Source organism: Bombus affinis, chromosome 12 (genome assembly GCF_024516045.1).
Source record: "Bombus affinis isolate iyBomAffi1 chromosome 12, iyBomAffi1.2, whole genome shotgun sequence".
NCBI lineage: Eukaryota > Metazoa > Arthropoda > Insecta > Hymenoptera > Apidae > Bombus > Bombus affinis.
The window spans coordinates 7,486,994-7,510,875 of NC_066355.1; the positions used below are offsets into that span (position 1 = coordinate 7,486,994).

Below are 23,882 nucleotides of genomic sequence, written 5' to 3' on the forward strand. Positions count from 1 at the left end.
TTCTTCTTGAGTAGATCCAACATATTTATAATAGATTTTCGTCCTAGCACTAAGCTGACAAACTTGCAGCCCGTAATAAGTATCGTGACAGATATGCTAAAATTGTCACGCAAGTCGTCCCGCGTTCTCGCGTTGAAGCAAATGTCCATGATTAGCGTGAGACAGTAGCTCCACAAATATAACGTCACGAAGACCGTATACAAATTATAGAGAAAGCGTTTCGTCGGTGACTTCAACGTGGGCGGTAAAAAATATCCGCTGGCGATGAAAAGTTTCAATGTCCATCGTAGTACGTGCATTTTCAATATTTGCGGTGTAAAATGTCTTACTTAACAGTTCGTGTTAGGAAAGATTGAACGATCAAGTACCTTTCGCACGGTTAGATCTTATACTATCAGTCTTCACAATATCACTAGCAGAATTTTATTGTGATATGTTTTAATTGATCAAAAGAAAAAGTTATTTCCAATCAAATGTAGCATCGAAGATGAGAATATGAAAATAAAGATTATGTTTGAAGTAAGTTTATCGTTCGAAGCATTAGATGCTACTAACAACCCTAAGGAAACGAAATGCTTATGCTGCCTTGAATGGAATAGCTCCTTCTTGGAATTTACCCCCGTGTAATTATCGTCATTATGGATATTACCGCGCTGCGACGATGCAAGAAATTACATTTTTAAAAACTACTATTATAGAGAGGTCGTTCCTCTCTATTTAACATTTCCAGCTTCCGTTTACTTCATTGGATTGAAATATAGATGCTGTGGTGGCACTAAATGTCATAGCGTGTGTCATTTAACCTACGAGTTACATTCTATTTGATTGATTACCTTGAACTCGGCATCGTCCCGAGTAGTGTAGGTACAACCTTAGGTAATTACATCTTTAATGATGACGTTTCTGCCGTTTCTAACGTGCAATTATATTACTGCCCGCTTGTGTACTTTTTATCGCGAACTTATAGGCGTTCAGTTACGTTCCAGGAGTTGAACAAGGAAGACAATTTTTAATCATGGTTGTTTACATGATAGGAAACCGGGAGATTCAGTGCACGAAGTGAGAATAGACTGAGGTAGGGTTATTTGTTTTAAGCTGTCCAATTTACCTTGCAATTTGGTTATGAACAATTTTTGAGCGATTGATAATTGAAAATTTAACTAATTATTAGATGTTTGATATGTAGTGAAGTATGTGTATTGCTTTGCACTTTTGCTCATTAAAAAGATTAAGAAGTAAGGAGGTTGTATTATATAACTAATGCTAAAATTCAATTTTATGAGATAGTCAATTGCCTAAAGAATGGCTTCATTTTTATGGCGATTAGAAAAGATAGAAGAACGATAAATAATTTATTGATGTCCTGATGTATTGATGTGTATGTCGTAAAAGTAGAGCATGTTTACTAAATTTCATGTGGGTTTAAAAATGGTTCGTCAAAGATGGTTCTTCAATTTGCTTTGTTGAAAAAAATCATACGCAGAACAGGAAGGCTTTAGCAACTGAACAAGCAGAATATTCGATAGAGAGATGATTACAAAGGTAATTGCGAAACTATTTCTATGAAATATTTCTTTTTAATGGAAATAGAATCGCGTTTATCCTCTAACAATATAGTCCAAAAGATATTCAGGTACATCAAATATAGTACTCAAATATAGTGCATTTTTTTTATTATATTTTTTTAGTAGTATCATCTTCTATTTCTTTAAGTTCTAAAAATAACCATCCATTTCAAATATTATTGGATAGTATCGCAAGAATCGCAAAATATAATAACATCATTTCCTAATCATTTGTTTGAACATATCAACATACCGAGTGTTTGATACACCAGAGAATCGTGTACAGATTGTGGGAGAATAAATCGTGTGGTATCCAGTCAAACACTAGCAATTCCTTCAATGTTATCAGATTATTATATAGTCCTACGATCGCAAAAACGCTGTCGATTCGTTCAGGATTTCGCAGTAGATCGCCAGGTTTCTGTAACAAACTGATAAGTAGCAACTTATGGTGAAAATAATCGTGTACCGTGAAAATATAGTCCATGAAAGAATATTCTAATAAAAGAACCTCGCATAATCATCACCTTCCGTTGGAAGCACTATCCGGATCTCACTGGAGTGTTTGAAATTTATTGTGTTTGCACAATTTGTACATAATTTACTGCGCTGTTTCAATAATTCGTTTTCAATTGTCTCTATTCTAATTCTTCGATTGTGTGACGAAGGAACTAATACAACTTATTCTCCACATGTGTTCTACTCCGCTGACTTACTCTGTAGCAGCATGTTGTACGCCGAGTAAGCAACTTTCATCAACTACGACAAACGGGACACTTTATAAAACACAACATTAGTAAGCCGCGAAATAAGTATGTATTTGGAAAAAGAATGTAACATTTGTCGTTAACATCAATGAATGTTATATCACATTCGACAATCAACGTAAAATTATTTTGTAGAATATTTACAGTATTATTCCTTGTAACTATTATTTTGAGAAGATAAATTGGAAGAAGTCTAATCGCGGGACTTTACACTATTGGCTTATTCCAATAAGATATATTAATCCAAGTGTACCAGGGTCTTTTGTAATATTTTTCTAATTAGTATCGTTTCTCATTATTTGAGGTCTAAATTCAATACATGGACTGAATTTTAATTGTTAATTTTCAAGGAATGACTACCTATTACAAAGAATAGAATCGTTTGGGAGATTGACTGTCATATCTGAGTCAATTATACAGAAATCATACAAAATTGGGGGAATTGCATTTTCCCAAATCGATGGTGAACTACTCAGTTTACCGAGTATTGTTTTCAGTTTACGTTTGAACAAATAGTGTATTTCTAAATAGATACTGACACCTTTGAAAGATTCCAAGTTCATGGGTAGAATATAGGCGCTTGTAATTTCAACAGGCGTCAATGAACGTGCCATGATTACCACAAGCATTTTCCTGGCGTCGTTGCTCAAATTTGGCCAATCGCTATTATATACCATATTAGAAATATCGAGGCTCTGCAGAGATAAAAAGTCCACAAATTATTGATTTACAAAGAAACGACAGATCGTATTATATCTACTTGTGTATCTATTTACCTTTACTTTCGCTACATCTCCGAACCAACAAAAGTAAAACGTTTGAAATATGGCGGCAAACATGAACGAAGACCATCCTATTAATTGCGCAGTGTCTTCTATGTCTGTTAGTAGATAAAGGGTAAAGCATATCGAGATTGCGCTTTCCACAAATTGCACGAACATTAATTTGTTAAAAAAATTGTTTACTATATCGGCGAACCTGAAATAATTGAGATAAGTGTTATTTCACTGTTTTCTTAAACTGAAGATTTTTGACAAGAAAAGTAACATATCACGTTCCCCACTTTGTGACAGCTGAGAGGTGTTAAAATACACATTCTTTTCATTGCTTTTTGAGACACGACTTATGTATATTTTTCAACCCCCTTCTTCGTTTCTAAAATTTTGTTATAGTATTAAAATAGTGTTAATACCTTCGGTTTCCTCGGAACATAACCGATTATATCTTTGCACCTAATAGGCTCTTCTGCGTAATTATTCTAAGTTGAAATATTTCTTTTTAGTCGCAAAATAAAAATTTCGGGTTTTCCCGTAGCCTTCAATTAGCTTTGTCATTTCGTTAAAATTGTTTAAATATAAGCACACAGGAAACAAACCTAAATATTTTATTGTGGTGCCAAACGCAGTGTTTTAACGATTGAATTTCGTTTCCTTCGATATTGTGTAAGCGATAAACCAGCATTTCAAGTTGACAACAGATGTGAAGCAACAGGCCGGCGAATAATGTGTCGAAAATACAGACTCCATTGGATACGATCACTAAACCCACGAACTGATAGAGGAACGTCATACAAAACGCAAACCAAGAGGCGGTGATGTCGAAAGGAAACCAAGCGCGGAACATTAATTTTTTCGATTGAAAATCACCCATCAATGTCGTTCCTAATAAAGAAAACACACAAAATATGACTTGGATCGTATAACCCACAGCGACTTTTCTAAAAAAAGGAAAAAATAACACTTAAAATAATTTCCTTACAACTATATATATTATAGCGAACAGAAAGAACTTACTCGATTAGATTATTGTATCTGGCGTGAATTTCTCCTTCCCCATTGTTCTCTGGCACAAAGGGCTTCTTCTTGAGTAGATCCAACATATTTATGATAGTTTTTCGCCCTAACACTAAGCTGACAAATTTACAGCCCGTGATAAGTATCGTGACAGATATGCTAAAATTGTCACGCAGGTCGTCCCGCGTTCTCGCGTTGAAGCAAATGTCCAAGATTAGCGTGAGACAGTAGCTCCACAAGTACAACGTCACGAACACCGTATATAAATTATAGAGAAAGCGTTTTGTCGGAGACTTCATCGTGGGCGGTAAAAAATATCCGCTGGCGATGAAAAGTTTCAATGTCCATCGTAGTACGTGCATTTTCAATATTTGCGGTGTAATATGTCTTACTTAACAGTTCGTGTTAGGAAATATCGGGCGATCAAGTACCTTTCGCACGGTTAGATCTTATACTATCAGTTTCCGCAATAATCACTAGCAGGATTTTTTATGGAATATTTTAATTGTTCAAAAGAAGAATTATTCTTCTATTGTATTAAGGATTATTTCCAATCAAATGTAACATTGAACATGAGAATATGAAAATAAAGATTATGTTTGGAGTAAGTGTATCGTTCGAAGCAATAGATGCTACTAATAACCGCAAGTAAACGAAATGTTTACGCTGGCTTAAATGGGATAGTTCCCTCTTGGAATTCACCCCCATGTAATTATCGTCATTATCGACGTTACCGCGCTGCGACGATGCAAGAAGTTACATTTTTAATAACCACTATTATAGAATGACCGTTTGCTTCTTTCTATTCTGCATTTCTAGCTTTCATTTGTTTCATTGGATTGAAATATAGATGCTGTGGTGGCAGCAAACGATATAGCGTGTGTTATTTAACGGACGAGTTATATTCTAATTGATTGATTACCTTGAACTCGGTATCGCTCCGAGTAGTGTAGGTACACCCTTATGTAATTACATTTTTAATGACGATGTTTCCACCGTTTCTGACGTGCAATTATATTACCGCTCGCTTGCGTACTTTTTATCTCGAGCTTATACGCCACCAGTTACGTTTCAAGAGCCGAATAAGGAAGACAACTTTTAATCATTGGTGCTTATAGGATAGGAAACCGGGAGTTTCAGTGCGCGAAAGGGAGAATAGACTCAGGTGGGTTGTTTGCTCTAAGCTGTCCAATTTAGCTTGCAATTCGGTTATGAACAATTCTTCAGCGACTGATAATTGAAAATTTAACTTATTATTACACGTTTGATAAGTAGTGAAGTACGTGTATTGTGTTATTTACATATGTAACGCTTTTGCTCTTTAAAAATATTAAAAAATAAAAAGGTTGTAGAATTAATGTTAACATTCAGTTTTATAAAAGATTCAATTGCCCAAAGAACAGCCTAATTTTTATAGCGATCAGTGAAGATAGAAAAACGAGAAATGATTTATAGTTGTATTGATGTATTGATGTGCGTGGTAAAAGTAGAACATGTTTACTAAATTTCATGTGTGTTTAGAGAAAGGTGGTTCTTTGATTTGCTTTGTTGAAGCAAATGATATGCACAACAGGAAGGCTTTAGCAATCGAATAAGCATTCGATACCGAATAAAATTCGATAGAGAGATGATTACAACGGTAATTGCGAAAATATTCGTATGAAAATATTTCTTTTTAATAGAAATAGAATCGCGTTTATTTTCTGATAATGTAGTCCAAAAGATATTCAGGTACGTCAAATATGTACTCAAATATAGTGCATTTTTTTATTATGTCTTCTCCGTAGTATCATTTTCTATTTATTTAAGATCTAAAAATGACCATCCATTTCAAATATTATTGAATAATATCGTAAGGATCGTAAAATATAATAAAATCACTTCCCAATCATTCTTTTTGCACATATCAACATATACCAGGAATATATAATTGTAGAGATTATGTGAGAATAAATCGCACATCATCTAGTTGAATACTGGTAATTGCTTCATAGTTAACAGATTATTATATAGACCTACGATTGCAAAACGCTGGCGATTCATTCAGGTTTATTAAAAAAAAAAAAAAAAATTGGAAGTTCTCCTGATATATCATTAAAATGAAAATGAAAGCTTTTGTGGGATGTGAGACACAGTATCATCGTCACCGGAATATTATCGCTGAAATTTTCCATGTTTTTCTACATTGTATATTAGATCTAATCAGGATCAGGAATGGGAATACTGTATAAATCTTGTACAAAAATTTTTTGAGGGGTGTTTTTCACGAAGGGGGTGGAAAGCAGCCACATAATGAGAGCAGCAAAAATGTCCACCGCATTATATGTATCGTTGAAGTGACAATATTTTATTATCACGTACGTTTTTATTTCACTGACTCTTACTTCATTATACTAATAGGTATAGTAATTATATAAAGAAATGATCGAAAATGTAGAAAGAACAGGCCTATACTCCACTTTTGAGCAGCTCCTAGTCGAAGTTTGAAACATGACTGACGATTGTAAATTATCAATTCCCTCTTACTTCCTTCGATAGACTTATTTTCTACTGCAACTTACCCTTCGCTGATACGTATTGTTATTGTAAAAGTACATTGTATGTATAATGACATTGTACGTATAACTACTGTTGAAATAATAATGGATCATCTGCGTACATATTTTTGCCATGCGTTCCTTCAAATTATCCTCTGTCGCGAGCTGACGCGATGCAAATATTTACCTCCGATAGTGTTTCATAAAACGGAACCGGCAGATAATTTCCATAAACAAGTTGAGAGAATTTTTACTGAAAAGTGGAGCATCTTACGCGTATGCTTTTCCAATAGGTGAGAAAGGATCAACGTCTAACTTATTTTCCTCTATGATCAGGCAAATATTTATGGATTAGCATTTCACGATATAAAGTTTATTGCTATGTACTCTACATGCCTCGGTACATTTGCAGAACGTACTCATGCGGAAAAATCCAAAGACATAATGTCAAGATCCGCTGCTCTTTCACTTCGTATGGTCATTTAGTTTGTTGCAACAAGTTAAAAACTGAGTATGAGGTTTTCATCAGCTGTAATAAAGAAGCAACGATTTTTGGATTGATTTTAGAATGTCGCATTACAAAGTCGGATGTAATACGTAGGCTTTTATCACGGTGTATAAATTTGTAATAAATGTATAAATTTCAATTTGCCCTCTTTGATTACTTCCCTTTCGAGCTATGTGTTATTCGAAGAGAACGAGTGGCGAGAAATATAGAAGGAAGAAAGTTCAGTTTGAAACGTGCTCTTTTAAGAGAAATAATCCGACAGATAATTACGCACGTTGATGAAAATGGAATATTTAGTATTATATTTAAATACTAACCGCTACGAAAGAATCGAGATTCAATGTTACCAGGTAGCCGCTCGTAAATTCTATAGGATGTGTCGCTCGTGTCATGATCACTAAGAGAATCTTCTTTGTTTTCGTATCCCACGATGCCCAATTACTCTTAAATATCATGGAAGGCACTTGAAGGCTCTGCAGTGAAAAGATATTGCAGGAAACATTTAACCAAAAATTGGTATATTTATGTCTGTCTTGTTCTTCTACCTCGATAACGAACCTTCAATTTCACTTCGTTACTGAACCAACAATAATACAGTATCTGCGCTATAATGCGAATTAGGAAAAGCGACGCCTCCAGAAATTTAGAAAGCATCGTTATGTTGGTCATTCGGTAGAGATTAAAGCATAGCGTAAATGCGATCGTACAAAATTGCAAGAAAAGTATTATTTTGAATTTCTCGTTCACCGTTTTAGAGAATCTGTAGCAATTCAGCATATGCTTTGTTAATAAGTTTTATTAAACCTGTTTGCTGTCCTTTTAAGCTGGTAAAATGTTCGATGTGTAATAAATTCGCACGTAAAGGCAAACGAACTTATTGCACAACATAATAGATGATAAATTCGACACGAACTTGTAAATTTGTTGATAATGTTTGACGCACTGCTTCGCCGAATAATTCGAGTCCTCCTCGATGTTTCTCAGACGTTCCTCGAGTATTTCGAACTGGCCGTTAATTTGAATCAGCAAGCCAGCGAATAACGTGTCACTAGCAACGTTTTGACAAGAGCACAGCAACGAAGTGGCAACTTCGTAAGTGTAACTGAACGTGTATGGCAACAGTTCCGAATAATCGTACGGTAACCAAGCTCGAAAGACTAGTTTTCTCTTCTTGAAGTCCGTGAGGAACGCTCTTACGAATATCCATATCGCAGCCACCTCCACCAGAATCGTGTAACAAATCGCAATTCGTCTGTAAGAATGTTAATTTCAATTGCCTAACGTTTTCATCCTTTGGAAAATTTGACCCATTGGCATACTGTTTCTTTCACATCAAATCCTTTCTGTCTATGTTAATTTCTACTTAACAAAAATTACCACATTTTTCAACAGCATTTCTCTTATCTGACGACAAGCAGCGACAAAAAGAAATTAAACAAATTATTTTTTTTAAATCTTTGCTTTTCATTCATTCAAAAATCAATTTTGCCCCTGCTCGCAAAAATTTGTAAAATGTTCATTGTTTCTGACTCATTCTGAAAAATGGTACGTATAGGTACTTACTCGTTCGTTTTGTTAAATTTCATTTGAATTTTCTCTTCTTCGTCGTTCATCGGCGAGAAAGGTTCGCGTTCGAGGCTCTCGATCAAAGATAAGATACTCTCACGATGCTTTAATATAATACTCAATTTGCAGCCGCTGACGAATACCACCAGAGTGATGTAAAAGTTGTCACTGAACTGGTCCTGATTTTCCACGTTTATAATTATATCTAAAATCTGAGCGGACACGAGAGATAATATTAGAAGCCACACGAACAACGTGTAAAATTTGTACAAAGATTTTGTGAACGGTGATGTCCACGAACTTGGTGGCAAACAACCGGCGATCGAAAGTAGAACACGTGAAACTTGTAGCGTGCGCACAGTCATTTTTATTGGAAATCATCGGCTAAAGCTGACGTAAAATTCTTCTTTGCGTGTCCACTTGGGTTTTATATCGTTTCTAATTTGTTTATTGAAAGAGAAAATTTAAATAAAACGTAGTGATCGTTCGCACCAATTATTTCGTCACAATAGAAAAATAAACCATTTACTTTATTATAGTAAAATAAATGACTTCTTGTTGATATAGTGAAACACAAATTGCATGAATCTAATGAGAGGAGCGTCGTGTGCAATATAATTCCAAGCGTCTTCTATATCACTGGCTATCTCCGAATACCGACGAGTTCATATATCGTATTAATAGAACTCATATTCCTGCGGAACACTTACCCCATTGTAAAACGTTCTATATCATTATGTTTGTTAATGATGCAACGATACGACATACAGTATAATACCTCTGAAAACGTTGCAGTAGCTTCGTCCCCTACTTCCGGGCTCCACATTTCTTATTAAAATTAGGTTTAACTACTTTGAAATCGTCATTTTACAGACCGTTGCGTCGTGCAGAGTCAGTCGTTCTAAGAGCAATTATTTTTATTTCGAGAAGAAAAAAATGAACGGAGAAGGAAATGCAAATAGCTTCAATAACGACGTTCTTCTATTACTTCTGTGCTACTGTTTCTAAACTTTATTGACGTGTATAATATAAGAACGCATTTAAACTAGATCGTATGCTAGTGTTTCACGTTATGCATTACTCTCGGTTTAGAAAATGCTTCTTATTGTCCTGTATTGTTTCGTCGAGGCAAATTATACAACAAATGGAAAGTCCTTCGTCATCTGATCATAACTCGATAGAAAAATTCAGGTATAAAGTCTTTGGTCTTTACAATTAGTAGTCATCGAATCGGATTTGCTCTGAAATTATTGAAAATTCTTAGTAAAATAATGTGGATAATTATTCGCGAAAATCCCGCTGTTATAACCTGGACCTCACTTTAGCGTTTGAAATTTATTATGCTTGCATGGTACATAATTTACTGCGCTGTTTCAATAATTCGTTTTTTGTTTCCTCTATCGTAATTCTTCCATTGTGTGACGAAGGAACGAAAGGATATGCTAAGGCCACTAATTCTCCGTACCGTCTACCGCGACGACTTATTCTGTACCAGCATGTTATACGCCGAGTAAGTAGTTTTCATCAACTACGACAAACGGGGCATTTTATAAAACACAATTTTAGTAAGCCGCGAAATAAGTATGTTTTTGGAAAAAGAATGTAACATTTGTCGTTAACATCAGTGAATGTTATCTCACATTCGGCAATCAACGTAAGATTATTTTCTAGAATATTTACAGTATCATTCCGTGTATCTATTATTTTGTAAACAAAAATTGGAAAATATGAGAAGTGTATTAGCTTATTCCAATAAGCTATATTAATGCTATATTAATGCAAGTGTACCAGGATCTTTTGTAATATTTTTCGAATTAGTATCGTTTCTCATTATTTGAGGTCTAAATTCAATACGTGGACTGAATTTTCATTGTTGATTGTTAATTTTCAAGTTATACATACAATAACCACCTATTACAAAGAATAGAATCGTTTGGAAGATTGACAGTCATGTCTGAGTCAATTATACAGAAATCATGTAAAATTGGGGGAACTGTTTTTTCCCAAATCGATGGCGAATTACTCAGTTTACCGAGTATTATTTTCAGTTTACGTTTGTACAAATAATATATTTCTATATAGATACTGACACCTTTGAAAGATTCCAAGTTCAAGGGTAGAATATAGGCGCTTGTAATCTCGACAGGCGTCAATGAACGTGCCATGATTATCACAAGCATCTTCCTGGCGTCGTTGCTCAAATTTGCCCAATCACTATTATATACCATATTAGAAATATCGAGGCTCTGCAGAGATAAAATGTGCACAAATTATTGATTTACAATGAAACGACAGCTTGTATTATATCTACGTGTGTATGTATCTACCTTTACTTTCGCTGCATCTCCGAACCAACAAAAGTAGAAAGTTTGCATTAAAGCGGAAAACATGAACGATGTCCATCCTATTATTTGCAAACTGTCGTTTGCTTCTGTTAATTGATAAAGGGTAAAGCATATCGCGACAGCGCTTACCATAAATTGCACGAACATCATTTTGTTAAAAAATTTGTTTACTATTTTGGCGAACCTGAAATAATTGAGATAAGTGTTATTTCATTGTTTTCTTTAATTGAAAATTTCGCGTAAGAAAAGTGGCAAATCACGTTTCCCACTTTCTGACAGCTGGGTAATGTTGAAATCCAGTGTTGTCGATTAATTCTGCGATATGAAAATTTCCTTTTATTGGTTTTTGAGACACGATATATGTATATTTTTCAACCCCTTCTTCATTTCTAAGATATTGTTCGTTAGAATATCAAAATAGCGTTAATACCCTTAGCTTTTTAATGGTAAAATAAAAAATCAATAAAAATACAACTTTTTTCGGTTCGTTAGATTCATTAAATAAAAGCACACAGATAACAAACCTGAATATTGTATTATGGTGCCGAACGCAGTTTTTTAACGATTGAATTTCATTTCCTTCGATATTGTGCAGGCGATTCATCAACATCTCGAATTGACAACAGATTTGAAGCAACAGTCCGGCGAAAAACGTGTCGAACATACTGACACCAATGGCTATGATCACTAAACCCACTAACTGATAGATGAACGTCATAGAAAACGCAAACCACGAGGAGGTGAAGTCGAAAGGAAACCAAGCGGGGAACATTAATTTTTTCAATTTAAAGTCACTGACCAACGTCGTTCCTACTAACGCAAGCACACAACATATGACTTGTATCGTATAAAACATCGCGACTTTTCTAAAAAAAAAAGGGAAAAAATAATATTTTAAATAATTTCCTTACGACTATACGTACTATAGCGAACAGAAAGAACTTACTCGATTAGATTGTCGTATTTCGCGTGAATTTCTACTTCCCCATTGTTCTCTGGTACAAAAGGCTTCTTGTTGAGTAGATCCAACATATGTATGATAGTTTTTCGCCCTATGACTAAGCTCATAAGTTTACAACTGGTGATAAGTGCTGTGACAGTTATGCCAAAATTCTCACTCAAGTCGTCCTGCGTTTCCACGTCGTAGCAAATGTGCATGATTAGCGTGAGACAATAGCTCCACAAGTACAACGTCACGAACACCGTATATAAATTATAGAGAAAGCGTTTCGTCGGCGATTTCAACGTAGGTGGTAGAAAATATCCGCTGGCGATGAAAAGTTTGAATGTCCATCGTAGTACGTGCATTTTTAATATTTGTGTTGTAAAATGTGTTACTTAACAATTCGTGTTAGGAAATATTGGACGATCAAGTACCTTTCGCACGGTTAGGTGTTATACTACCAGTTTCCGCAATAATCACTAGTAGGATTTTTTTATGGAATATTCTAATTGTTCAAAAGAAGAATTATTCTTCTATTGTATTAAGGATTATTTCCAATGAAATGTAACATTGAAGATGAGAATATGAAAATAAAGATTATGTTTGGAGTAAGTGTATCGTTCGAAGCAATAGATGCTACTAATAACTGTAAGTAAACGAAATGTTTACACTGCTTTAAATGGGATAGTTCCCTCTTGGAATTCACCCCCATGTAATTATCGTCATTATCGACGTTACCGCGCTGCGACGATGCAAGAAGTTACATTTTTGATAACTACAATTATAGAGTGACCGTTTGCTTCCTCCTATTCTGCATTTCTAGCTTTCATTTGTTTCATTGGATTGAAATATAGATTCTATGGTGGCAATAAGCGATATAGCGTGTGTCATTTAACCGACGAGTTACATTCTATTTGATTGATTACCTTGAACTCGGCATCGCTCCGAGTAGTGTAGGTATACCCTTATGTAATTACATTTTTAATGACGATGTTTCCACCGTTCCTGACGTGCAATTATATTACCGCTCGCTTGCGTACATTTTATCTCGAGCTTATACGTCTCCAGTTACGTTTCAAGAGCCGAATAAGGAAGACAACTTTTAATCATTGGTGCTTATAGGATAGGAAACCGGGAGTTTCAGTGCGCGAAAGGGAGAATAGACTCAGGTGGGTTGTTTGCTCTAAGCTGTCCAATTTAGCTTGCAATTCGGTTATGAACAATTCTTCAGCGATTGATAATTGAAAATTTAACTTATTATTACACGTTTGATAAATAGTGAAGTACGTGTATTGTGTTATTTACATATGTAACGCTTTTGCTCTTTAAAAATATTAAAAAATAAAAAGTTTGTAGAATTAATGTTAACATTCAGTTTTATGAAAGATTCAATTGCCCAAAGAATGGCTTCATTTTTATGGCGATCAGAGAAGATAGAAAAACGAGAAATGATTTATTGGTGTATTGATGTATTGATGTGCGTGGTAAAAATAGAACATGTTTACTAAATTTCATGTGTGTTTAGAGAAAGATGGTTCTTTGATTTGCTTTATTGAAGCAAGTGATACGCAGAACAGGAAGGTTTAGTAATCGAACAAGCATTCGATACCGAATAATATTCGATAGAAAGATGATTACAACGGTAATTGCGAAAATATTCGTATGAAAATATTTCTTTTTAATAGAAATAGAATCGCGTTTATTTTCTGATAATGTAGTCCAAAAGATATTCAGGTACGTCAAATATGTACTCAAATATAGTGCATTTTTTTATTATGTCTTCTCAGTAGTATCATTTTCTATTTATTTAAGATCTAAAAATGACCATCCGTTTCAAATATTATTGAATAATATCGTAAGAATCGTAAAACATAATAAAATCACTTCCCAATCATTCTTTTTGCACATATCAACATATACCAGGAATATATAATTGTGGAGATTGTGTGAGAATAAATCGCATATCATCTAGTTGAATACTGGTAATTGCTTCATAGTTAACAGATTATTATATAGACCTACGATCGCAAAACGCTGGCGATTCGTTCAGGTTTATTAAAAAAAAAAAAAAAAAATCGGAAGTTCTCCTGATATATCATTAAAATGAAAATAAAAGCTTTTGTGGGATGTGAGACACAGTATCACCGTCACCGGAATATTATCGCTGAAATCGTCCATGTTTTTCTACATTGTATATTAGATCTAATATTTGAATAAATTATTCAACAGGAATAAACTATTCAGAAGCAGGAATTGGAATACTGTATAAATCTTGTACAAAAATTTTTTGAGGGGTGTTTTTCAAGAAGGGGGTGGAAAGCAGCCACATAATGAGAGTAGCAAAAATGTCCACTGCATTATATGTATCGTTGAAGTGACAATATTTTATTATCACGTACGTTTTTATTTCACTGACTCTTACTTCATTATACTAATAGGTATAGTAATTATATAAAGAAATGATCGAAAATGTAGAAAGAACAGGCCTATACTCCACTTTTGAGCAGCTCCTAGTTTGAAACACGACTGACGATTGTAAATTATCAATTCCCTCTTACTTCCTTCGATAGACTTATTTTCTACTGCAACTTACCCTTCGCTGATACGTATTGTTATTGTAAAAGTACATTGTATGTATAATGACATTGTACGTATAACTACTGTTGAAATAATAATGGATCATCTGCGTACATATTTTTGCCATGCGTTGCTTCAAATTATCCTCTGTTGCGAGCTGACGCGATGCAAATATTTACCTCCGATAGTGTTTCATAAAACGGAACGACCGGCAGATAATTTCCATAAACAAGTTGAGAGAATTTTTACTGAAAAGTGGAGCATCTTACGCGTATGGTTTTCCAATAGGTGAGAAAGGACCAACGTCTAACCTATTTTCCTCTATGATCAGGCAAGTATTTATGGATTAGCATTTCACGATATAAAGTTTATTGCTATGTACTCTACATGCCTCGGTACATTTGCAGAACGTACTCATGCGGAAAAATCCAAAGACATAATGTCAAGATCCGCTGCTCTTTCACTTCGTATGGTCATTTAGTTTGTTGCAACAAGTTAAAAACTGAGTATGAGGTTTTCATCAGCTGTAATAAAGAAGCAACGATTTTTGGATTGATTTTAGAATGTCGCATTACAAAGTCGGATGTAATACGTAGGCTTTTATCACGGTGTATAAATTTGTAATAAATGTATAAATTTCAATTTGCCCTCTTTGATTACTTCCCTTTCGAGCTATGTGTTATTCGAAGAGAACGAGTGGCGAGAAATATAGAAGGAAGAAAGTTCAGTTTGAAACGTGCTCTTTTAAGAGAAATAATCCGACAGATAATTACGCACGTTGATGAAAATGGAATATTTAGTATTATATTTAAATACTAACCGCTACGAAAGAATCGAGATTCAATGTTACCAGGTAGCCGCTCGTAAATTCTATAGGATGTGTCGCTCGTGTCATGATCACTAAGAGAATCTTCTTTGTTTTCGTATCCCACGATGCCCAATTACTCTTAAATATCATGGAAGGCACTTGAAGGCTCTGCAGTGAAAAGATATTGCAGGAAACATTTAACCAAAAATTGGTATATTTATGTCTGTCTTGTTCTTCTACCTCGATAACGAACCTTCAATTTCACTTCGTTACTGAACCAACAATAATACAGTATCTGCGCTATAATGCGAATTAGGAAAAGCGACGCCTCCAGAAATTTAGAAAGCATCGTTATGTTGGTCATTCGGTAGAGATTAAAGCATAGCGTAAATGCGATCGTACAAAATTGCAAGAAAAGTATTATTTTGAATTTCTCGTTCACCGTTTTAGAGAATCTGTAGCAATTCAGCATATGCTTTGTTAATAAGTTTTATTAAACCTGTTTGCTGTCCTTTTAAGCTGGTAAAATGTTCGATGTGTAATAAATTCGCACGTAAAGGCAAACGAACTTATTGCACAACATAATAGATGATAAATTCGACACGAACTTGTAAATTTGTTGATAATGTTTGACGCACTGCTTCGCCGAATAATTCGAGTCCTCCTCGATGTTTCTCAGACGTTCCTCGAGTATTTCGAACTGGCCGTTAATTTGAATCAGCAAGCCAGCGAATAACGTGTCACTAGCAACGTTTTGACAAGAGCACAGCAACGAAGTGGCAACTTCGTAAGTGTAACTGAACGTGTATGGCAACAGTTCCGAATAATCGTACGGTAACCAAGCTCGAAAGACTAGTTTTCTCTTCTTGAAGTCCGTGAGGAACGCTCTTACGAATATCCATATCGCAGCCACCTCCACCAGAATCGTGTAACAAATCGCAATTCGTCTGTAAGAATGTTAATTTCAATTGTCTAACGTTTTCATCCTTTGGAAAATTTGACCCATTGGCATACTGTTTCTTTCACATCAAACCCTTTCTGTCTATGCTAATTTCTACTTAACAAAAATTACCACATTTTTCAACAGCATTTCTCTTATCTGACGACAAGCAGCGACAAAAAGAAATTAAACAAATTATTTTTTTTAAATCTTTGCTTTTCACTCATTCAAAAATTAATTTTGCCCCTGCTCGCAAAAATTTGTAAAATGTTCATTGTTTCTGACTCATTCTGAAAAATGGTACGTATAGGTACTTACTCGTTCGTTTTGTTAAATTTCATTTGAATTTTCTCTTCTTCGTCGTTCATCGGCGAGAAAGGTTCGCGTTCGAGGCTCTCGATCAAAGATAAGATACTCTCACGATGCTTTAATATAATACTCAATTTGCAGCCGCTGACGAATACCACCAGAGTGATGTAAAAGTTGTCACTGAACTGGTCCTGATTTTCCACGTTTATAATTATATCTAAAATCTGAGCGGACACGAGAGATAATATTAGAAGCCACACGAACAACGTGTAAAATTTGTACAAAGATTTTGTGAACGGTGATGTCCACGAACTTGGTGGCAAACAACCGGCGATCGAAAGTAGAACACGTGAAACTTGTAGCGTGCGCACAGTCATTTTTATTGGAAATCATCGGCTAAAGCTGACGTAAAATTCTTCTTTGCGTGTCCACTTGGGTTTTACATCGTTTCTAATTTGTTTATTGAAAGAGAAAATTTAGATAAAACGTAGTGATCGTTCGCACCAATTATTTCGTCACAATAGAAAAATAAACCATTTACTTTATTAAAGTAAAATAAATGACTTCTTCTTGATATAGTGAAACATAAATTGCATGAATACGAATGAGAGGAGCGTCGTGTGCAATATAATTCTAAACGTCTTCGATATCACTGGCTATCTCCGAATATCGACGAGTTCATATATCGTATTAATAGAACTCATATTCCTGCGGAACACTTACCCCATCGTAAAACGTTCTATATCATTATGTTTGTTAATGATGCAACGATACGACATACAGTATAATACCTCTGAAAACGTTGCAGTAGCTTCGTCCCCTACTTCCGGGTTTCACATTTCTTATTATAATTAGGTTTAACTACTTTGAAATCGTCATTTTACAGACCGTTGCGTCGTGCAGAGTCAGTCGTTCTAAGAGCAATTATTTTTATTTCGAGAAGAAAAAAATGAAAGGAGAAAGAAATGCAAATAGCTTCAATAACGACGTTCTTCTATTACTTCTGTGCTACTGTTTCTAAACTTTATTGACGTGTATAATATAAGAACGCATTTAAACTAGATCGTATGCTAGTGTTTCACGTTATGCATTACTCTCGGTTTAGAAAATGCTTCTTATTGTCCTGTATTGTTTCGTCGAGGCAAATTATACAACAAATGGAAAGTCCTTCGGCATCTGATCATAACTCGATAGAAAAATTCAGGTATAAAGTCTTTGGTCTTTACAATTAGTAGTCATCGAATCGGATTTGCTCTGAAATTATTGAAAATTCTTAGTAAAATAATGTGGAAAATTATTCGCGAAAATCCCGCTGTTATAACCTGGACCTCACTTTAGCGTTTGAAATTTATTATGCTTGCATGGTACATAATTTACTGCGCTGTTTCAATAATTCGTTTTTTGTTTCCTCTTTCGTAATTCTTCCATTGTGTGACGAACAAAAGGATATGCTAAGGCTACTAATTCTCCGTACCGTCTACCGCGACGACTTATTCTGTACCAGCATGTTATACGCCGAGTAAGTAGTTTTCATCAACTACGACAAACGTGGCATTTTATAAAACACAATTTTAGTACGCCGCGAAATAAGTATGTTTTTGGAAAAAGAATGTAACATTTGTCGTTAACATCAGTGAATGTTATCTCACATTCGGCAATCAACGTAAGATTATTTTCTAGAATATTTACAGTATTATTCCGTATTATCTATTCCGTATTCCGTAGTATCTATTATTTTGTAAACAAAAATTGGAAGATATGAGAAGTGTATTAGCTTATTCCAATAAGCTATATTAATGCTATATTAATTCAAGTGTACCAGGGTCTTTTGTAATATTTTTCAAATTAGTATCGTTTCTCACTATTTGAGGTCTAAATTCAATACGTGGACTGAATTTTCATTGTTGATTGTTAATTTTCAAGCTATACATACAATAACCACCTATTACAAAGAATAGAATCGTTTGGAAGATTGACAGTCATATCTGAGTCAATTATACAGAAATCATGCAAAATTGGGGGAACTGTTTTTTCCCAAATCGATGGCGAATTACTCAGTTTACCCAGTATTATTTTTAGTTTACGTTTGTACAAATAATATATTTCTATATAGATACTGACTCCTTTGAAAGATTCCAAGTTCAAGGGTAGAATGTAGGCGCTTGTAATCTCGACAGGCATCAATGAACGTGCCATGATTATCACAAGCATCTTCCTGGCGTCGTTGCTCAAATTTGCCCAATCGCTATTATATACCATATTAGAAATATCGAGGCTCTACAGAGATAAAAAGTGCACAAATTATTGATTTACAATGAAACGACAGCTCGTATTATATCTACGTGTGTATGTATCTACCTTTACTTTCGCTGCATCTCCGAACCAACAAAAGTAGAAAGTTTGCATTAAAGCGGAAAACATGAACGATGCCCATCCTATTATTTGCAAACTGTCGTTTGCTTCTGTTAATTGATAAAGGGTAAAGCATATAGCGACTGCGCTTACCATAAATTGCACGAACATCATTTTGTTAAAAAATTTGTTTACTATTTTGGCGAATCTGAAATAATTGAGATAAGTGTTATTTCATTGTTTTCTTTAATTGAAAATTTCGCGTAAGAAAAGTGGCAAATCACGTTTCCCACTTTCTGACAGCTGGGTAATTTTGAAATCCAGTGTTGTCGATTAATCCTGCGATATGAAAATTTCTTTTTATTGGTTTTTGAGACACGATATATGTATATTTTTCAACCCCCTTCTTCATTTCTAAGATATTGTTCGTTAGGATATCAAAATAGCGTTAATACCCTTAGCTTTTTAGTGGTAAAATAAAAAACCAATAAAAATACAACTTTTTTCGGTTCGTTAGTTTCATTAAATAAAAGCACACAGGTAACAAACCTGAATATTGTATTATGGTGCGAAACGCAATTTTTTAACGATTGAATTTCATTTCCTTCGATATTGTGCAGGCGATTCATCAACATCTCGAATTGACAACAGATTTGAAGCAACAGGCCGGCGAAAAACGTGTCGAACATACTGATACCAGTGGCTATGATCATTAAACCCACTAACTGATAGATGAACGTCATAGAAAACGCAAACCACGAGGAGGTGAAGTCGAAAGGAAACCAAGCGGGGAACATTAATTTTTTCAATTTAAAGTCACTGACCAACGTCGTTCCTACTAAAGCAAGCACACAACATACGACTTGTATCGTATAAAACATCGCGACTTTTCTAAAAAAAAAAAGGGAAAAAATAATATTTTAAATAATTTCCTTACGACTATACGTACTATAGCGAACAGAAAGAACTTACTCGATTAGATTGTCGTATTTCGCGTGAATTTCTACTTCCCCATTGTTCTCTGGTACAAAAGGCTTCTTCTTGAGTAGATCCAACATATGTATGATAGTTTTTCGCCCTATGACTAAGTTCATAAGCTTGCAACTGGTGATAACTGCTGTGACACTTATGCCAAAATTCTCGCTCAAGTCGTCCTGCGTTTCCACGTCGTAGCAAATGTGCATGATTAGCGTGAGACAGTAGCTCCACATGTACAACGTCACGAACACCGTATATAAATTATAGAGAAAGCGTTTCATCGGAGACTTCAACGTAGGTGGTAGAAAATATCCGCTGGCGATGAAAAGTTTGAATGTCCATCGTAGTACGTGCATTTTCAATATTTGCGGTATAATTTGTCTTACTTAACACTTCGTGTTCGGAAAGATCTAACGATCAAGTACTTTCGAACAGTTAGGTCTTGTACCATCAGGCTTCGCAATATCACTAGCAGAATTTTTTTGCGGTATATTTTAATTGATCAAAAGAAAAAGTTATTTCCAATCAAATGTAACATCGAAGATGAGAATATGAAAATAAAGATTATCTTTGAAGTAAGTGTATCGTTCGAAGCATTAGATGCTACTAACAACCCTAAGGAAACGAAATGCTTATGCTGCCTTGAATGGAATAGCTCCTTCTTGGAATTTACCCCCGTATAATTATCGTCATTATCGATGTTACCGCGCTGCGACGATGCAAGAAATTACATTTTTAAAAACCACTATTATAGAGTGGTCGTTTCTCTCTATTTTTCATTTCCAGCTTCCGTGTACTTCATTGGATTGAAATATAGATGCTGTGGTGGCACTAAACGCCATAGCGTGTGTCATTTAACCTGCGAGTTACATTCTAATTGATTGATTACCTTGAACTCGGCATCGTCCCGAGTAGTGTACGTACATTCTTATGCAATTACATTTTTAATGACGACGTTTTCACTGTTTCTAACGTGCATTTATATTACTGCCCGCTTGTGTACTTTTTATCGCGAGCTTCAGTTACGTTTCAAAAGTTGAACAAGGAAGACAACTTTTTATTATGGTTGCTTATGGGATAGGGAAGATAAATTAATGTAGGATTATTAGAGTCATTGGAATATTAATGTCAAGCTAAGCTATTTTCTTTCTCCGTTATTTATGACAAATTTTCGTGCCAATGGCTCTTGCAAATAACTAATTGAACTCATTGTTAGACGTTTGATATATGTCATGAAATATGCAGTGAAATATGTCATCTATTGTATGTGTACTATTATATACTATTTTTATATCTACCTTTACTGATTAGAAAGTACGACGCTTGTTCAACTAATGTTGACATTTCTAGTTTCATCAGAGCGCTAATTAGCCAAAGAATGGTTTTTATTTTTATTTCGAGCAAAAGAAACAGCAGAACGGGAAATAACATATTGATTTATTGATGTGTGTCGTAAAAAAAAGAACATTTGTATTAGTTTGCATGTGAATAGTCCATGTTTCTTATTACACTCGGATTAAAATACGATGGTTCTTAGTCGTTTAGTTTGCTTTGTTGAAGCAAATTGTACGCTGAGTAGGAAGTCTTCAGCAGCTGTCACAAACAAAACATTCGATAGAGAGACGATTACTAAGGTAATAGCGAAACTATTTCTGTGAAAATATTTCTTTCTAATGGCAACAGAATCGCGTCAACCCCTTGACAGTATTACAGTCCAAGGAAAATCCAGGCAAGTCAAATATAGTACTAGAATTCTTTATCTTTGCTTGTCTTGCGAATTTGACTTGCATTTACGTCACGAGATAGTACAATAACTTTGCAACTTACACGTAAGCGAAGACACGTACGCGCTAAAGCGGAATAATAATAGACGTGAAAATGTCCATTCATTTCAAAGATTATTGGACGGTGTGGCAAGAATTGAAAAATATAATAAAATCACCTTCCAATCATTTCTTTCGATTGGAATCATCCTTATTTTCTAATATATAGCAAACATATACCAGAATATAATTATTTTCGAAACTAATCATTTTCTGAGTTCTTCGTCGTTTTATTACACTGTCAAAGGGTTAAAATGTCACTTGTTTCTTTGATACTGACTATGGCGAAAGATTCGAGGTTCATGGAGATGACATGGCAACTAGTGAACTCGATAGGTTCTAACGCGCGTCTCATGATCAGTAAAAGAATCTTCTTCGAGCTGTCGTCTAAAAATGGTAGATTACTTTCCAACACCGCGTTAGGAATTTCCAGGCTCTATAGAACGGAAATATTTGAAATTGTAAAATCTCGCAATTCGGCCTCTGGCAAGACCATTAGATCACAAGTAAAACGTACCTTCAGCTTGACTTCGTTGCCGTACCAGCAGTAGTAGAATACCTGCATGAGCAGACACAACGTGTAGGTCGCTGTTTCCATAAATTTCGGGCCAAATTCCATCACCGACAATCGATAAAGATTGAAACACACGGCTCCGGTGCTTATCAAAAATTGCATCGACATGATCATTTTGAAGTTATCATTCACCATCGATGCGAATCTGTAATTTGTTTCCCCGGATACATAACCATGTATTACGAAAGTCTGCTCATTTATGAAAAATACACGTAGAAATACATGAAATATTTTTATACGAAGCAATCTATTGAAAGATTTTGCTTCCCAGGGGATTTTGAAAATTAATTGCTTAATATCTAGGTAAGAAGAAAACGGTTCTAATGAACGAACATTGAGAAATTTGCTTATATTTGCTTCCATAGTAAAATAATATTCAAACAAACTTGTATATGCGGTGATGATGATGTGCACAGAATTTCGCCGAGTAATTTTTGTCCGTCGTAATGTTCTTCATACGGTGTTCAAGGATCTCGAATTGGCAATAAATGTGAATCAGTATACCGCTGAACAAACAATCGCAAACGATGTTCAAATTCGTGCTGAATATCGTGGCCAGGATCTGATGAATAAAGCTAAAAAGAAAGAGAAGCGGTGAATTGTAGTCGTAAGGTATCCAGGCTCGAAATTTCAGTCTTCCGTGTCTGAAGTCTGTAAGAAGTGCGGCTATCCATAGCCAGGCCACGAAGAAGTGCAGTACAAACGAGTAAGCTTTGGAGTTCCATCTATAAATGTAATACAATTAATTCTACCATTGTCGTTTTACAAATACAGCGAAACCTCGATTATCTGCCGTTTTAATCATGGCATGCTATTCGAATTTGTTTGTTTTTAAATTTGTTTTCTCTTGAATAAAGGAACATTTACGCTTGAGCTGTTTTATAAATATTAAATAAAAGCAAACGCCTTTAAACTGTTTGATAAATATCGATATTAAACGAAAACAAAAATTTTTAAATAAAAATGCAACAATTTCTCTCAATTTTTATTCTAGTTTCTCGATTTTTCCGACAAGGGATCATTCTCAAATCTTTCATTAATCGAGGCTATTTTAATCTTTATCGTACTGTAACCACAATACCAACTTACTCGATTCGTTCCTCGAATTTCGTTCGAATTTCAATCTCTTCGTCGTTCATAGGTGCGAAAGGTTTCTCTAGCAGAACGCCCATTAAAATTTCAATATTTCCTCGATAAATTAGTAGCACGAGAGCCTTGCAACAGCTGGAGAACAGCACCAGCGTTACGTACAAATTTTCACTAAAATCATCTTGATTATCCACGTTGATGACAAGATCCAGAATTAGGGAAGTTTCGAAACTGAAGAGCAACAGCAGCACGACGATCGTGTAAACATCGTACAAAACTCTTTTCCATAAATATTTCCACGTGGACGGTCGTATAATACCGGTCAGAGTAAAAAGCGCGAATGTCCAACGTAAAGTGTGCATTTCGAATTTTTCCGAGCTTTGTTTCTTATAATCCTCGATGTGTTTG

The 23,882-nt window shown here is 34.9% G+C and overlaps 3 protein-coding genes across 3 annotated transcripts; all 3 read right to left on the reverse strand.

Moving 5' to 3' along the window:
- Positions 1-1,631: 1,631 nt before the first annotated feature.
- Positions 1,632-21,010, reverse strand: LOC126922779 (uncharacterized). The gene is made up of 14 exons (XM_050735640.1): positions 19,983-21,010; positions 19,560-19,901; positions 11,064-11,265; positions 10,827-10,982; positions 8,734-8,948; positions 8,084-8,422; positions 7,729-7,930; positions 7,488-7,643; positions 7,143-7,191; positions 4,126-4,516; positions 3,708-4,049; positions 3,109-3,310; positions 2,872-3,027; positions 1,632-2,324 (listed from the first exon to the last, which is right to left on the reverse strand). Exons 1-14 carry the CDS (start codon positions 20,342-20,344, stop codon positions 2,265-2,267), a joined length of 3,174 nt encoding a protein of 1,057 aa, XP_050591597.1. The 5' UTR covers positions 20,345-21,010; the 3' UTR covers positions 1,632-2,264.
- LOC126922582 (odorant receptor 94b-like) lies at positions 14,556-18,279 on the reverse strand. The gene is made up of 6 exons (XM_050735326.1): positions 17,992-18,279; positions 16,668-17,912; positions 16,018-16,356; positions 15,663-15,864; positions 15,422-15,577; positions 14,556-15,125 (listed from the first exon to the last, which is right to left on the reverse strand). Exons 2-6 carry the CDS (start codon positions 17,033-17,035, stop codon positions 15,075-15,077), a joined length of 1,116 nt encoding a protein of 371 aa, XP_050591283.1. The 5' UTR covers positions 17,036-17,912; positions 17,992-18,279; the 3' UTR covers positions 14,556-15,074.
- A 63-nt stretch (positions 21,011-21,073) lies between the features above and the next one.
- LOC126922581 (odorant receptor 46a-like) lies at positions 21,074-23,852 on the reverse strand. Its single transcript, XM_050735325.1, has 5 exons — positions 23,475-23,852; positions 22,772-23,110; positions 22,329-22,530; positions 22,092-22,247; positions 21,074-21,581 (listed from the first exon to the last, which is right to left on the reverse strand). The coding sequence occupies exons 1-5, from the start codon at positions 23,834-23,836 to the stop codon at positions 21,522-21,524; spliced, it is 1,119 nt and encodes a 372-aa protein (XP_050591282.1). The 5' UTR covers positions 23,837-23,852; the 3' UTR covers positions 21,074-21,521.
- Positions 23,853-23,882: the final 30 nt, after the last annotated feature.